General features: G+C 37.3%; 1 protein-coding gene across 5 annotated transcripts in view; it reads right to left on the reverse strand.

The window, feature by feature from the left end:
- LOC149012049 (uncharacterized) overlaps window positions 1-16,394 on the reverse strand; it is a 90,879-nt gene that overhangs the window by 8,728 nt on the left and 65,757 nt on the right. For all 5 annotated transcript variants that reach the window (XM_089163959.1, XM_089163958.1, XM_089163955.1 and 2 more), the window contains 3 exons: window positions 13,723-13,836; window positions 8,571-8,684; window positions 8,376-8,465 (listed from right to left, as the gene is read on the reverse strand). In XM_089163959.1, the coding sequence (XP_089020085.1) occupies window positions 8,376-8,465; window positions 8,571-8,684; window positions 13,723-13,836 (318 nt within the window). The remainder of the gene's footprint in view (window positions 1-8,375; window positions 8,466-8,570; window positions 8,685-13,722; window positions 13,837-16,394) is intronic.

Below are 16,394 nucleotides of genomic sequence, written 5' to 3' on the forward strand. Positions count from 1 at the left end.
GATCATTTGTTACATTAAGTCATTAACCAAAAAAAAAAAAAGGAAAAAGCCGAGAATTAAACTCGACTCAGTCGAGTGAAATCCCCAAATATCGAGCCCTAAGCCCCTAACATCTCTCTTCCTCTCTGCCTCTCCCTCTACTACTCTCTTCCTCTCAATCGACGACGACACCAGCGACAGCCAGTGACACCTTCCTTCTTACTTCTTTTCCCTTTCCCCCCCCCCTCATACAAAAACCACCGTAGTTGCAGGCTTGCAGCGGCAGCATCTCAGGCGAAGGTGGATGTTCTCACTCACTCTCTTCTTCTTTCTTTTGCTTTTTTTTTTCCCTCCTAAAAAGTCTAGCACAAAATTACAAATCCCTTTTGCGGTCGCAGGCTTGCAGCGGCCAAGTTGCAGCGGCGGCGGACTCCGACGGTTTTTTGAATTGTCTCAAGCAAAGGTTGGGATGCTTCTTCGTTCTTCTACTTTTCTTTTTCTTCTCTCTTAAGTGTTAACTGTTAACAAATTTTGTTAACACTAATAATCACTAAATCAATAAACTCCAGTGATTTTGTTCACCACCTCAAGCAACGGTATGTCGCCGGTGTGCCTTTTTTTTCTCTTCTTTTCTATGTTTTAACAATGTTATAACTTGTTAGTATAACCGAGACAAGCTAATATTAGCTTAATAGCTTCTAGCCTACTGATTATTAGCTTCAGTGTATTTTTTCTATAGTTTTTGCTGAAATTCAACAAAAAAAAAAAAAAGACTGTTTGCTGAAGAACCAATTTTTTTATAACTTTTTCTGATTTTTCAGAATAGAAGCTTGATTATCAATTTATCATCAAGTGAGATGATTAGATGAATGCATAGGATTTTTATTGTGGTGTGGTATGGTGCAAAATTTAAATTATATGGTATCATTATAAAATTTATTATTGTTTTTAATTTTTGCTGATTATGTGTATGTTTCATGTTTTTTATTGTAGATATTTACTAGTTATTTACAATGACCTGAAGGCCCTCAACTGATAATCCAGCGGTTCTGCTAGTCAGCCTATTCCTAGTGGGTGTGAAGGTAGTTATGATCCCTCGAAAGACCCGAAGAGCAGTGAACGAAGTTTCGGTTAATTCGCCCGGTTCGCTCCGGATACCACTCGATCACACCCCGCCCGCCAGGCCCGGTTACCCGCCCGACGACCCGTGGGTGCGATCCGTCACAGGATCCATGGTTTTAGTCTATCAATAATAATAAATACAAATACCTGTAATCAAGAGCAAGAATAGTGCAATAATTAATAAAAAGGTTACAGGAGTCTAAATACTCCAATAAATATCCAAGAAATAATCAAAGGAGAAAGAATCAAGAATCAAATGTAATATCGAGTTCAGCGGAAGCAAAAAGAATAACTAAATAATCTTCATCTTCAAGAGGCTTCATTGCCGATATCTCGGGCGATATTTCGCCCCCCATATAAAAATTTTCGCCCCCTATTTTTTTTTGAGTATTTTCACTCAATAATTTTAGTAAATTTGATACCTATCTTAATCTGATGCAAATATGTAGTAAAGTTGAATTATTTCCTAAAAATTATTCCATTTAAATTCTCTTACCTAGTCACATTTAATATGTTACCTTATGAAGCCTACATCATTTGGACATAATTGGAACGATTATCAAATCAATCTGAAGATTCTTTTATAAGATTCATTAATAATTTAAATTGTTTCCATAAATTATTTCATGTATACACTCTTCCCTAATCACATTTGGCATGTTGACTTTGATAATTTAAATTATTTCTTAATAAATATTTCCATTTAAATCTCCTGCCTAGCCACATTTAACGTGTTACCTTCTAAGGCCTAAATCATTCGGACATAGTTGGAATGATTAACCGACGATTCTATTACAAAATCTCTTCATAATTTAAATTGTTTCCATAAATTATTTCATGTATATACTCTTCCCTAACCACATTTGGCATGTTGACTTTTGAGGACTAGATCACTAGAATATAGTTGGTAAGATTGCTCATTAATCTTGAAGATTTTGCTATAAAAAGTGTTCCTATTTATAAGTTATTCTACGTAGATTCTCCTGCCAATTACATTTAGCACATTAACTTTTGAGTCTTGAATCATTGTGATAAAATTGGTAAGATTGTGATAGAATCGCGAGAGAAATTGCGAGAGAAATCGCCTAAAAAGTGCAAGAAATAGTATAAAAATCACACCAAAAAAATTAAAAAAATGGATTTTCCGAAATATCGCCAAATATCGTGATATCTCGCGATATTTAGCGATATATCGCCAGATATTGCCGATTTCTCGGCGATATCTGGTAAATATCGTTTCGCCCCCTGGTTTCGTTTCGCCAGGGGGCGAAACGGCGAAATTCGCCGAAATTTCTTTCCATGCCGAAGAGAAAGGCAAAGTCAAATGACCCAGGGTGGAAATATGGGTACTGGCCGGATGTGGCTGATAGGAATACAATCAGGTCCACTTTGGGCAACAAAAACTTTAAAGGAGGAATTAGAAGAAATCGAGGGAACGATCTTTTATCGTTATATTACTTGTTACGACAACGTACACTTACGTTGTTATTTTTCACAACACCTCAAATTACAAAGCAACAAGGGCATTATTAATGGAGAAGAGGACTACATTATATTGGACTCCATGTGCAGCCTACTGTCTTAATTTGATACTAGAGGACATTGGGAATTTGAAACAATATAAGAAGGTGATAATTCAGGAGAAGAGAGTAACCACTTTCATTTATAGGCACACAAGATTGCTGGAGGCCTTGAGACAGAAAACAAATGGCAGGGATCTTGTGAGGGCTGCAGTGACTAGGTTTGCCACTTCATTCTTGACATTGCAAAGCTTATTGAAACACAAGGATGACTTAAGGCACTTATTCATTTATGAGGAATGGACAAAATCCAATTTGTCCAAGACAGAAACAGGGAAGAAAGTAGCTTAAACAATTTTTTCTACAGCATTTTGGCATAGTGTGGAGGATTGTATTAGAGCATCACAACCTCTTATGATTGTATTGAGGATTGTGGATGCTGATGAAAGACCCGCATTGCCTGAAGTGTTTGTAACCATGCAAAAGGCTAAGAGAAGAATAAAGGACAAGTTTGGAGGCAAAGAATGACTCTGGAAGAAAGTCATACAAATAATTGATAGGCAATGGGAGTGCCAGATGGAGAGACCTCTATAAGGTGCAGCCTTATTTTTTAATCCTAGGAAGTTCTACAACTTAAATATTGTAGATGATTGTGAGTTGATCAGTTCTCTCCAAACTTCTTTCAATGAAGTTCTTGGAAGACTAGTGCCTGATGCACATCTACAAGATAAGGTATTGCATCAGGCAAGTGAATACAAGCAAGGTAGAGGTCCTTTCTCCACAACTATGGCTATTAGACAGCGTACAACAATGAGTCCTCATAAGTTTTTTATTTTTAGTTATACTTATTTGGTTTGTAACTCTAGCTTTTATGTTAATCTATTTTCTTTATACTATAGTTACATGGTGGGATACACATGGAGGAAATGCTTTTGAGCTTACAAGGATTGCATGGAGGATACTAGGCCTTTGTTTTCTTCCTCTGGTTGTGAATGGAATTGGAAGGGATTCAAGTATTTAAAACACTTTTAAATTTAAATTAGAAGAATGACTTGGGATTCTTTTCAATTGCTTATGAATCCAGATTCACACCAAGAAGAGGAATAGGCTTGGAACATGAGAGGTTGAATGATCTAGTTTTTATTCAGTACAATTCCCGTCTTCAAGAAAGGTTCAATGAAAGGCGATTAAAGAGTAGAAATTATGATCCACTACTCCTTGATGAGCTTGACTGGAGCAGTGAGTGGATGGTTAATCAGCCTAATGATTTAGTCCAACCTTAGGGTGATCTTACTTGGAGCACTGTTGATAGAGCTATTGGGGCATCTACATCACTTGAGGGCCAAAACAAACCAAGGAGATGTCAACCAAGTGAATCAACATATGCTGGAGTTAATATATATTACTCACGTTGCAGGTCTTTGGAGAATGTGGTTGAGGAACATGACTCTGAGTCTGATGGAGACATGGAAGAAGTGGAAGATTTGCATGATGATGAGAACATTGTCGATGATTTTGGTTTGAGGTCTACCTCTTTGGAGCAACAACAACTTCGAGAAGATCTCCCACTTGCTACCAATTTGCTTGATGATGATTATAACTAACTAACTTATACTTTCCTATTGGGAATTTTGGATATGGATGTGTTGTTATATTTGGGATTTGGACTTTAGAATTTAAATATAAGTGGGATTGTTTGCCTAAATATTTAAAAATTTCTATTTAGATATTTGGCTATATGCTTTGTTTCATTTTCTTCTTTTACTTGTGAGGATATTTGGCTACAGCTCAACAATGTAGAAGAGGTAGAGTTGTAGGTGGTGCTAGTGTTGGTGACATTTAATGAAGGTATGTTGTCTAGTGTCTATTTGTTTGGCTCATGCATCAATGTGTTTACTATTTAGTCACATTTTATCATATCTTGATTCTTGTTAATGATAGTATGATACTTGGAATTTATTTAGGACCTACTATGTGTGGTTTATAGTATATTGGATGATTTGAGGTAGGCTAATTGGCTAATATTAGTTTTTTTATTATAAAATATATGATAGATTTATAATGAATTAGTGTATGAGATGTACACTAAAAAGTAAAAATTTCACTTAAAATGCCTCGACCACCTCAAAAGCGCATCGTCGACTCATCGCCTCAACTAGCTAAAACCGCCTCGCATCGCCTTGTCGGTGTGACAACTATGGATTTAAAAAATAGGAAGTGTAACTGTATATATGAATGCATTGAAGTAGTAAGTAATAATGTGACGGAAAGTGTAGAACTCTTTCTAGAGAGAGGATACCGCTGCACTTGCACTATTACAACCGGTGATTACAAAAAGTAGCAACATTATTTCCAAATATATCAATGTGAATAGGGAGGGTTCTTGAGGATCTTGGGATAAGTGTTACTGTAATCTACTGCTCCAATCAGTGTAGTTGAGATACCAAAACCTAAGGTACACTTATTAGATTACTGAGAAGCTGAAATTGGATCCTAGAAGGCAAAGGAAGGATTGAGATGCTTGAAATCTCAAAGAAATTTACGAGAAGAAGTCGCCGAAGTGTCTGCCTAGGCACCCAGGCCCATTTTTGGGTCAAGGCGACTTGGTATCACCTTCGTTTTTGTTGCCATCTATCACCTAGCCTCGCCTTGTCACCTCGACAACCATGCCTAGGAAAGTTCTATTATCACAATTCACAAAGCAAATGGGTTGGGATAATTTGAGAAAAGGGAAAAAATAGGGTTTTATCAAAAACGCAAAGTGGGATAATTTACTTGGTAAAAGGATATCCAAAATCAATATGGGATGTAACAATTAAATAACCACCACACAAACTAAAAGACCTTGACTAGAAGACTCATTTTATCCATAAAGAGTCCCACTTTAAAGAAAGACTCCCTATGACAAAGAACTCTACTAACTCAAACTAGGACTTCAAAACAAAATTGGACTCTAAGAATTAAAGCCAAAATTCTGAACAAAAAATCAGCATTAGGGCTAATTAGGGCTTAAAAATGACTAAATTGCCCCTTTTATGGGTTTAAACAGCCCTAGGTGCACCACCTTGGTGGGGCCTTGGGGTCCACACCAGGGTTTCAGCCAAAGGAGGTTAACCCTTGTTCACATCACCACCTTTCTAAATTGACTACGTTAACCTTTAGTTTATTCTAGGAAATACTTTTTTTTAAATGATTCACCCATAAACACTATGTAACCCACAATTATGGTAATGAATGATTTGGGAGAAAAATTTGTAGCCATGCTGAATTTGTTATCTTTCCTACTAGTGGGGTTAGGGTATTTATAGATGGTTTTGTCGTCTTACAATAAGAGTCCCACAAGAAATGAGGTGACACCTATACTGGTCTGACTGAATCTCTAGTCACAAGGACTTGGTTGAAATCTACCTAAAGAAAATCACAACTCCTCATCTCAGAATTTACTCTGCACTTCCAGTGGTTAAACTAATAAACACTCTCCATTTAAAAGAGACCAAGAACTAGATAAAGGCGCCAGAAACATCCCTGGAAGGAAGCTCATGGTTCTCCTCCTTCAAAGGGTCACGCTCAAAGCCTTTTGCAGTCCTTTCTACCATCAGTTAAAACACCTCTGTTTGTCCTGTTCACTAAGTGTCAGTGATGCAGGCCTGGTACAAGGCTGCTATGGTGGACTGCAATGGAGGGAGTATCATAAGAACTAGAAGAGGAAGAGGATGAAGAGGGAAAGGAGTGCTCACACTCACCAGCCACACAGGCTCAATCTGTTCTATTCAATCTGAAAATTGTATCCTAATACAATCTATTTGAAGAAAAATAAAATGTCAATGCTAATTGAAATCAAAATCCGAAACAAAATCCTCACTCACTCTTGAAGAAATAAAAAACTAAAATTAAAACTGAAATAATAAATAAAATAGTTAATTAAGTCCAACTCTTGTTGGACCAAAACACATAGGACCGTTCATTCCGGGTTGGACCGGGACTGATTGAACCAATTTGATACTGCATCAACTCTTTCTCCAGGTATTTAGGAAAACTCGCCCATGAGTTTTGTGAAATGAAATCAAGAAATAATGACTTTGACGGGGCCACAATACAACGCATCTTAAAGTCAATCAGCTTATAGTCTTTAAGAAACTGTCACTTCATTTGGAATCTTCCCACCGGCTTCGGTGACCAAAATCAGACTGTCAAACGATTCAATTTCAACTTGAATTGAACCTTCCAAATCAACTTGATCGTTGCTTTCATGGGTCTCAATTTCTTCCAGATCTGATTCATCTTCTGAGGTTTGTAAATACATGACATCACACCATAGAAATTCTTGTTAATATCAGCAAGCTCTTGAAGACCAGTAGTCAAGTTAGAAAAATCTTCTTGCATTTTAGAGAAGCCCTACTGAGCAACGAGATAAGGTCTCTAGATCCATCTCCATGTAGTGGGTTTATGATAATAACAATGGGAGATTTGTAAAAACGTGAAACTCAGAAGGGGATGGCAGAATTTTAAGTAGTGAAACTCTACAGGTGGATGGCAAAATTGAAAATAAGTGGAAGTGTTTAAGTAATGGCAGATAGTAAATAAATGCAATTCTATTAGTAATGGAAAAATTCTAAACACGTGTATGTCTATTAGTAATGGCAGAGTTGTAAATAATTGAAACTCAATTAGTGATGAAGGTGGTATGAGCACATTCAACGGCAGCCTTTAAATGCCCTTGTATGGAGATTGGAGAAGTGATTTAATCCAGATCAAAGGAACTCAAAGAGCAACGGATAGACCTAAAATAACCTTAGAAGTTAGAAGAAGCGGTGAGAAAGGATAAGCATGGCTTGGGCCTTGTATCTAGTATGGCCCCAAATAGAGCTTCATTAGAAGGCATGGATCCATGTGGCTGACTCCATTTAGTAGGGATAAGGTTTGTTCTTATTATTGTAATAGAGCGAAACTCTGTAGGCCAAACAATGGAATCGCAACAATATAATTTTTGAAATACAGAATTGGAAACATCCAGCAAATGGGTAGTAAAGTTCGAAATAAAGAAAAATTAGGACCAAGGAGAAAGCAGGAAAAGATGGGGAACCTAGGGACTGGATGAAATTAAATAATAAAAAAAGAAGTAGCAATAGACGATCGTGGCTTTTTCATTTCTCCCCTCCCCCCCCCCTCCAACACAAAAAAAAATAGTAATAAAAAAAAAAAAAAAAAATAGAGGGGGTAGGTAAGTGATCATTGCTGAAATAGAGTTGAAAAGAGAGGAATGGAACTGAGGGAATGGAGGTTAGCAATCTGCTCTGGCACCTCTCATGGAACGAGCTTTGATGGAAAGACCATGAGACTTCAAACCTTGGGAGAAATCAAACAGCAGTGCATACTCGATTGGAATATTGTTCGATTCAAAGGAATTAATTTATCAGCAGCATAGACTACCAGAAAAGGGTCATTTGTAACAAGTTATAAAGCCCCTTTTTTATCTTCTGGTTCTTGCATCTCTGTTCTCGATTATTTTCTCTGCTTTTCTTTGTTTGCTTCTGGTTCTCAATACTTCTCTTCTCACCTGCGACGGGGGTGACAGTGGCCTGGGTCCACTTGCACAAAGATGACTGCTTATTTTTATTCATTTTATTTTCAACTTTTAACTTTTTTGGGAGGCTTGGACGAAGTCTGGGAGGACTCTTGAACACTGATGAAAGAGATACCAACAAGAGAGAGCATCTCTGATTATTAACAGAAAATAAGAACATTTTGTTGTACCTCAAGCATATTTTCTGCAAGGAAGATACTGGATCCTGTACAATTTGTACCACGTGAAACATCATGCTGAAGGATTCTAAGCTTCCCTTCCTGCAAAACTTACAGAAAAAACACTGTAAATCCAGGCTAATAATGTAATATATATGTACACAATCCACAAACACGTGTACATAACATAACTTTTGGGTTGTTCACCTTAGTTCCATAAACAAGTCCTCCTCCAACCAAAGGATGAAAACACGCTACATTGACCTCGTCTTCTGCACTAGGAAGCACTCTGACAAGCTCCATATCTGAAACTCTGTAAACCTGAAAACAAACAAACTCTGGAAATATATAAATACCAACATACTGCATTTTAACACATACATTTCTGAACACAATAAAGAACTTATAGTAGAGATCAAGTAATGTCAAGCAATTCCAAATGCTTGATATTACAAATCAACACACAACTTCTCACAGAACAATTGAGAATTCATAAATAAATATCATAAGGAATTAGATTGTGTTTAATTTTTAAAAAAGAAAGTTAGATAAAACAGAACATTTCAGTCATCCACAAAATAACACATCATTACAACAATGTACCTAAGAAATGATTAATGATAGCTGGAATAGATGAAAATATAGCAATAATAGCAGCCATTGCATAGAGTCCTTAGAAGCACCAACATAGAACAGTATCCATGTCTCATAAAAAAAACTTCCACAAAGTAGTAGGCTAAATTTCTGGTTATTCTTTTCTTCCTTCTCCATGTGTTGGAAATTAATTTTGAATAGAGGGTGAAGAACTCCGCTCCATTTGGCTCCTGAACAACCCATAGATCAGACGTGCTCTGATTGGTGAAGGAACCTCCTGACAAACAAGCATAATATGAAAGAAAACCCTGTGACCCTTCATCCTAATTTCAGCAATGTCATCCCCCTAACACTAGTGACCCTTCATAATCAGACCAAGCCCCAACCCTAGCCAATAGTCTTAAGCCAACTAAAAACCTTGTTTGAACCATAGCTTAAAGGATTAATCCTGAAATTATACAACAACAAATCAGAGTTAGTTCTAGCCTAACTGAAGCCCTGAATCATCGCATACTCAAGCCTAAAAGCATTAAAACATACAAACCCTAATATGAGAAAATTCTGCTCTTACACCTCTGTTAAAACAGAATACTTTTCATTAGTTCCAGCCCTAAACCTAACCTATCCTAAACCCTAAAACCCTGTTTTTCAAACCCTTTGTGTTAAAATTCAGATCTGGACTTCATGTTACAGCAAGCTTTAAGTGCCTAGAACCACCCTACAAACCCTAGAATAATCATTCTCTTGGCTAAAAGAATATGGGCAGCCCTTAGTTTTAGGAGAAATCCCCCAAAACCCTAACCCTAAAACAGGATTTACATCACCTTCTCATCAAGTTTCACCACCTCAACATCCGCCCGATCAAGACCAAAGTTATAAACTAGATATCCAGTTCTCATTCTACTTAGTTTACAGCCTTTTGGTTCTAAAGTTGCTCTCCATAACTCGAACTTGGTATTTATGTCTACCTGTGTCTCATTTATCAACACGATATCAGCAGCAAAAAGCATACGCCAAGGAACCTCATCTTGAATGTCTTTGGTTAATTCATTCATTATAGGTGTAAATAAATAGGGGCTAAAGCTGATCCTTGATGTAATCTGCCTGTAATTGGGAATTCCCCACCTCATCCTCCCACCATTCTCACACTTGCCACCGAACTAGCATACATATCCTTAAGTATGTCTACATATTTACTTGACATTTTTTTTTCCTCAAGCACTTGCCAAATCAACACTCATATGTTTTTTCTAGGTCAATAAAGACCATATGAAGATATTTCCTATACTCTCTATACCTTTCCATAAGGCTCCTAAGAAGGTAACTAGCTTCTATTATAGATCTTCCCGACATAAAACTAAATTGGTTCTCCGTTATTGTGGTTACTTGTCTTAGAGAGGTTCCAATTACTCTCTCTCCCACAAAAAGGAAAACCAAGGGAAAATCAGCTCAAGAGGATGATCAACACCAAGAAAATGAATCAATCCCAGCCTCCAATTCCAAAAGGTTTCGGAGTTATACATCAAAATACTAATTACAGTAAAAACTAACATTACTTGAAGTCTAAGCTATACTTGAATAAAGTCAACTTCAAAAACAGAGTGATTCTGGTTTCTCAAGAATTATTTAAATAATGGTGAACAGAGTTCAAGTCTAGAAGCATGCCATAGCCCTGAAAGCTCCATAGCAACAAGAACATAAACAACAGGATGACGCAGAACATCACCAAATTGGGCTTTTGATGTCCACGATTCCAAGGTTAGGGTTTTGTGATTGTTTAACTAGAATTAGGGACAGCCCAGAATCAATCCTTCTCAGACCAGCCAAACAATAAACAAATTTAGGAAAGGAACAGATAAAATTGTTAAATTTAGGTTTTGGGTAAGGATGGGATTTAACAAAGGGGTTGTAGAATTTGGTTAACAGAGAAATGCGGGATAGGTTTGATGTTTTGTTGAGAGGTATGGGATGCACTGAGATTGGTAGGAAAAGGGACCAGATGAATTTGGGTCTATATGGGCATGGTTTGAGGTAGTTAGAGAAGGGCAAATTTGGTTGGGTTAGTCTGGGGATAGATAGGGTTTTAACAAATTCTTATGGGCTGGTTTTGGGATCCCTAAGGCCTGTTTGGTTTTATACCCGTTTGGTTGTGAAAATCCCCGGATTCATGAAATCTAGAGATTTATCCTTCTCAACCCTACTATAAAAGCACTAAACATTTGTGCATTCACAAAAATAAATCAACCAAAACAGTTTTTCATAATGAAATTTTCACAAATTCAGGTTAACCAAACAGTTAATCTTATGAATTATGACTCCATAGATTTGAAATCTCTAGATATTTGAAATCTTCAGATTCATGTAACCAAACAGGCCCTAAAATCATTATGGGTTGTAACAAGGAAGTATGGGGTGTGTTTAGCGATACCTAGACTTATCCTACGGAGATCAAGGAAGCCTGCAGTTAAGCATGGGAGGGTTTCTAGGTATCCTGAAAAAAATTTGGGCACCCTTTCTTAATCTTTGTCTTTTCTCTCCACTTTCTTACTTTCCTTCTTTCTATCTTCTTTCTTTTCTTTTCTTTTTCTGGTTTCAGATCAACCGCAATAAAGAAGGGGGAAAGGGAAGGGGCCAAATGGGAAAAAGAAGGGGGAGGGATGATGCAGGGTCAAGGGGAGGGTGGGGGTGCTGCCCAGGGTCTGCCACCGTGCGAGGGAGGGGTGGTGGGGGCAGCATGGGAGGGGCCTAGTGTCTGCGGCAGGGTTGAGAGAGGGAAGGGGGTGATTGGGTAAGGAAGGGAAAAGGTGAGGGTGGGTATCGAGTGTGAAAGGAGGAGGGGGAAGGGGGTAGGGATGCTGTACTTACGAAGATGCTGCTGGTTGTTGAATTGAAGCTGGAAGAACTTGAAGAAGCTTTGAAGAAGATGATCTCAAACCAAGCCGGGCCCTCCTAAGAAGACCATGATCCAATTCTCCCAAATTTAGATATGGGTTCAATTCAACATGCCTTTATAATGAGGGGGGCAGGCTATCTATAGCCTTACAAGTGGAGGGAAAGACTTAAAACGCTAACTAGGAAATAAAGACCGACTCCACTGGGGAATCCTTTATAGACTAGGACCCCTTACAACAAGTTAAATAACAAACACATAAATAAAAGAAACTCACTTGCATAAAAATACCTAATTATCCAAAAGGAATCTTAATTCAAAGTAGATTCCTAGTGGCATTCCAACTCTAAATAGGACTCACTTAACTGACTCAAACAAGGAAATAAAATCAGATATGGATTCATAAAAATAAAATAAAAAACTTACTGGAATAAAAATTAACTCAGCCCCTAGTTCCGCCACTTGGGTTGGGCCATGGGATCCAAATTTGGGTTTCGGCCAGGAGGAGATTTCATGCTTTCATCAGCTTTAGGAATGGATCATATAAGTATATGGTGTTTGATTCCATGGGTTCATTTTGCAATTGGCCAATTTGAAGGGCCAAAAATATGGGAGCAATCTAGGAAAACGGAATTCTTTTCTTAGTATAGTAAAGTGGCTGGCTTTAAATTTATGTCCTTTACTATTTCAAATTCCTACTCAAGTTTAGGTTAATGATTGGGTCAGGCCTTTCCTTTTAGTATAGGAGTCTATTTTGGAGTTAGATTCTAAGTACTTAGTACTAAGTTTGAGTTTGAAACTATGTTGACCAATGCATCTATAAATGTAGATGTAATTGGTTAGTAAGCGATGAACTGATGAGTTAAATATTGACATCCATTTACTGCTGCCCGAGAGGCCTCCCATCTCTTCCTCCTCCTCTTCCTATCTCTCTCCCTTGGGTAATTTCTTCTCCTTGTTACTTGAATTTCTAACAAGATCAAATCTTCTTATCAGCACAGCACTTCAACCTATTGTTCTCTTCTAAAAGTATAAGTGGAATCATCCCCATCCCCAATTCTTCTAACCTTCTAAATTCCCCAACCCTAAATTTCTTTATTATTTTCGCACTCCACAGAAGAAGAAAAAATCAAATTCAGATCTACCCCAGTCTGACTGTCAGAACCACTCCAGCCTTGAAGGATCATCCCCATATATCATTACTTAACTTCTCTCCAAGTTTCCACCCATCTCAGTAACTTTTCAACTCATATCTCAAGAACCTGTCGATCCATCCATACCCCCCTTTACTCTCAATCTCTCTAAAACCACCCAACCTCCATTAACTACGTTCTTATATATCCCAATCTACTACCCAAAAATCTTCAAACCCTAAACCCTTACTTTCAGAGTGAGATCCTGGAAAGTTGAACCCAGTTGAACCTTTTCAATCTAAGGCTGCATCACAAGATGAGGAAAGTAGTCCTTTCTTATTTTCATCTCACATATATGAGATTGATTGCTCCTAATGAGTTGACCGTTCCACCTCATCTACCATTTTCTTTCATGAAACAACAAAAACAAACCCCCATACCAGGAGGCCTACATTGCAGGACTAAATCCTGTGAAATATTGTCAGATCTATACCCTCCAAGTTCATTCAATTTCAATCCTTTACGATAACCAACCAAGTCTGAAGAACTTGGCATGCTGTAAATAGCTGCTCCAGAGCATCACATAACAAAACACAAATCTTCAGGAAAAGCATTGGCATCATATTGGAAAAATAGAGTTACTTCTTGACTTTTCTAATACTAATACATAAAAGGAAAAAGTCTACCAGAAAATTCCTACAAGAATATGATGCTGAGACCAAGGGACAGCATGAACTTTTACCTCCAAAATTGTATAGATAGGCATGGTTGTTTCTCCATCAATAACAATGCTTCTCAGAAGTGAGCTATGTCGTCTACCATATGCCAATAATATATGCTCAGATGTGGGTGAGAACTGCAAATCCAAAATTGAATGCATAATAAAGAGATGTTCCAAAGGTAATATTTTTTGGAAACTTAATCCAGCAAGACATAGGCGAGGACTGCAAACAAAGAATTGAAGCCAAAAGCAAAAAGTTGTCTCAGAGTAATCATTTTGGAGACTCACTCTAGGAAGGAACATCAAGATCCAAAAGTAGTCTTCTGGCAATTCATACATGTAAATGGTACTCTTACCCTTTATCAGGATATATTATTGATCAGTTACAATTCCCTCTATTTCTATTTTTGTTAACCTTCCTTTTGGGATGGTGGTGAATATACACTATTAAAGGGGTTTACAACGCATAAGATATGCAACTCAAATAATGTTCCCCAGAAAAAAAGAAAAAAAAAAAAAAGAATCTCCCATATAGAGCCCAAGTTTGTCAATGACAAGGTTAAACTATAAACTAGTGCAGATCAATTCAATTTCTATTTGACTTTTCCCATCTTACTTTTCCCCCCTACCCTAACACATTTATTTAAAAGCAAAAGGAAAGAAGAAAAAAAAAAGGCAAAAAAAGGATTCAAGGGAAGAAAATAATTTCTTGATGCAAGGATATCAAAAACAAAAGCAAAATGCAAACCAGAAATAAATCATGCAGCTAAAAGCGTTGCAGAAAGAGAAGACAACCGCATAGCCAAAGTGTCAGTATCTGTTTAAACCATACCAGAAGAGATGTGCCAGAGAGACGCTAGATAAGCTTTTATACACATGAAAATGCTCGCAACGTATGCAAAACTTGACGTAGCCTCAATTGAATGTGGACCAGTTCTTCCAAGATCTTGTCAAAATCAACCATTTACAATCCACACTAACAGGAAAATTTTGCCAGTGGATCCCAGGAATATGAATAAATATTTCAGAGATGTAGAAAAAGGATCTATAGGTGTCAGACAGGACAGAAACTTGGAGGGAATGTAGAGTATAGGGATATGATCCTCCAAGTTTGGTTGGTTTGGATGGCTAAATAAGATGACACTGGGTGTCTAGGTCGTAAGGGTTTTAGGAAGTCCAAAAATTCAAAGGAAGAAAAAAAAAAGAAAAGAAAGGTGGAATGGGGTATGCTGGCTGCTAATACCAGATTGCAGGAAGCATGTCTTGAACTGTGTAAGAGCTGGAATGATGTGTGTATATTAAAATCCAGAACCAATTAAAGATCCTTGCTGGAATTCACAAAGCAACTCTTATCAAACAGTCAAAGGTACCTTACCAAGGACTGAGAACACCATATAACTCAGAACAGTATGGAGATGGGCAGCAGAGCGGAGATATTTTATATGATCAAGGGTGTCTCTATTCCTTGAAGGCTTATAAATAGGGCTAACCAGGTTACAACTCATAATAGAAATATGAAGAATCTCCTACAAGAATAATAACTTAAAACCCACTAGACTTAAGACAACTTATCAACTCTATTAAGGACTAATTAAATAAATGCATCAGCCTCAATAATGACCTTAAATAAATGGATCAACCTTAATGAGGACTAATTAAATAACATATATCAACTCTAATAAGTACTTACAAAACTAAATATAGGGAATTTTCATACTGAGCTCAATTACCCATGTTTTAGGTCCATTAAGTTGGCCAACTACAAAGCAAACCATCCAATAAGGATTGACCTTTATGACCCAACCCTACGTCTTCCAAGGAAAAAGAACCTAATTTGGGGCCAAGGGCGAATCAATATTATATTTAATCATTGTAAACAATAAATAAGCAACAAAAATAGCACCCATTCAGTGTCAAACATCTTGTTGCCACATCATCTCTATCACTCAATTCCATCGGCTAATGCAATATCAAACCTACTAATAAGAAGTAACCAAATTAGATTTGACCACAAAAAATCCCACTGGATTCATGGAATCATTTTAAACCCAAGCACAAAGAAACAATGACAGTCCAAAGCCAATAAATAATCTCGAGTTACTAAGGAGAGTGGCATCATCAAAGAATATTGGAACTTCACTTAGAAGATACAAACTGATAGCAGCGTGTGATAACTGACCACAATATATTATGATTCTATGAATGAGTGATAAATCACGGACAAGGTAGAATAAAGGGAGATTAGAGATGGATGTTATACTGGGAAAATCTTGGTTGAGTTCTATCAGCAGTTCAATTTTGTTAAGAGTTTTGGTCCAATGTAATTTTCCAGTTTTTGTTGCCCAAGTAAGGGTGTTTATGTGATAGTGCTCTTTCCACTTAATTATAAATAGAGGGCTTGGGATCACCCTGGTCAATTCAGGCCATTCTACCAATATCGTGTTTCTCAACATGGTATCAAAGCCAAAATTTGATTAGGGAAATACAAGGAACACAAACCCCAATCGATTGTTTGGGGGGGGGGGGGGAAATGATGTCCTTTATCCTATGAGTCCTATAATTCCCTAAATTTATTTGGGTGGTCAGACTATTAAATTCAGCAACGTTTCATTTGTTTCCATGGGTGAAGACTGAAGAATAACAAAAGTGGTCAAACTATTAAATTCAGCAACGTTTCTTTTGTTCCAAGGGTG

Source organism: Hakea prostrata, chromosome 7 (assembly GCF_041222555.1).
Source record: "Hakea prostrata isolate BN-2017 chromosome 7, UWA_Hpros_2, whole genome shotgun sequence".
Taxonomy (NCBI): Eukaryota; Viridiplantae; Streptophyta; class Magnoliopsida; order Proteales; family Proteaceae; genus Hakea; species Hakea prostrata.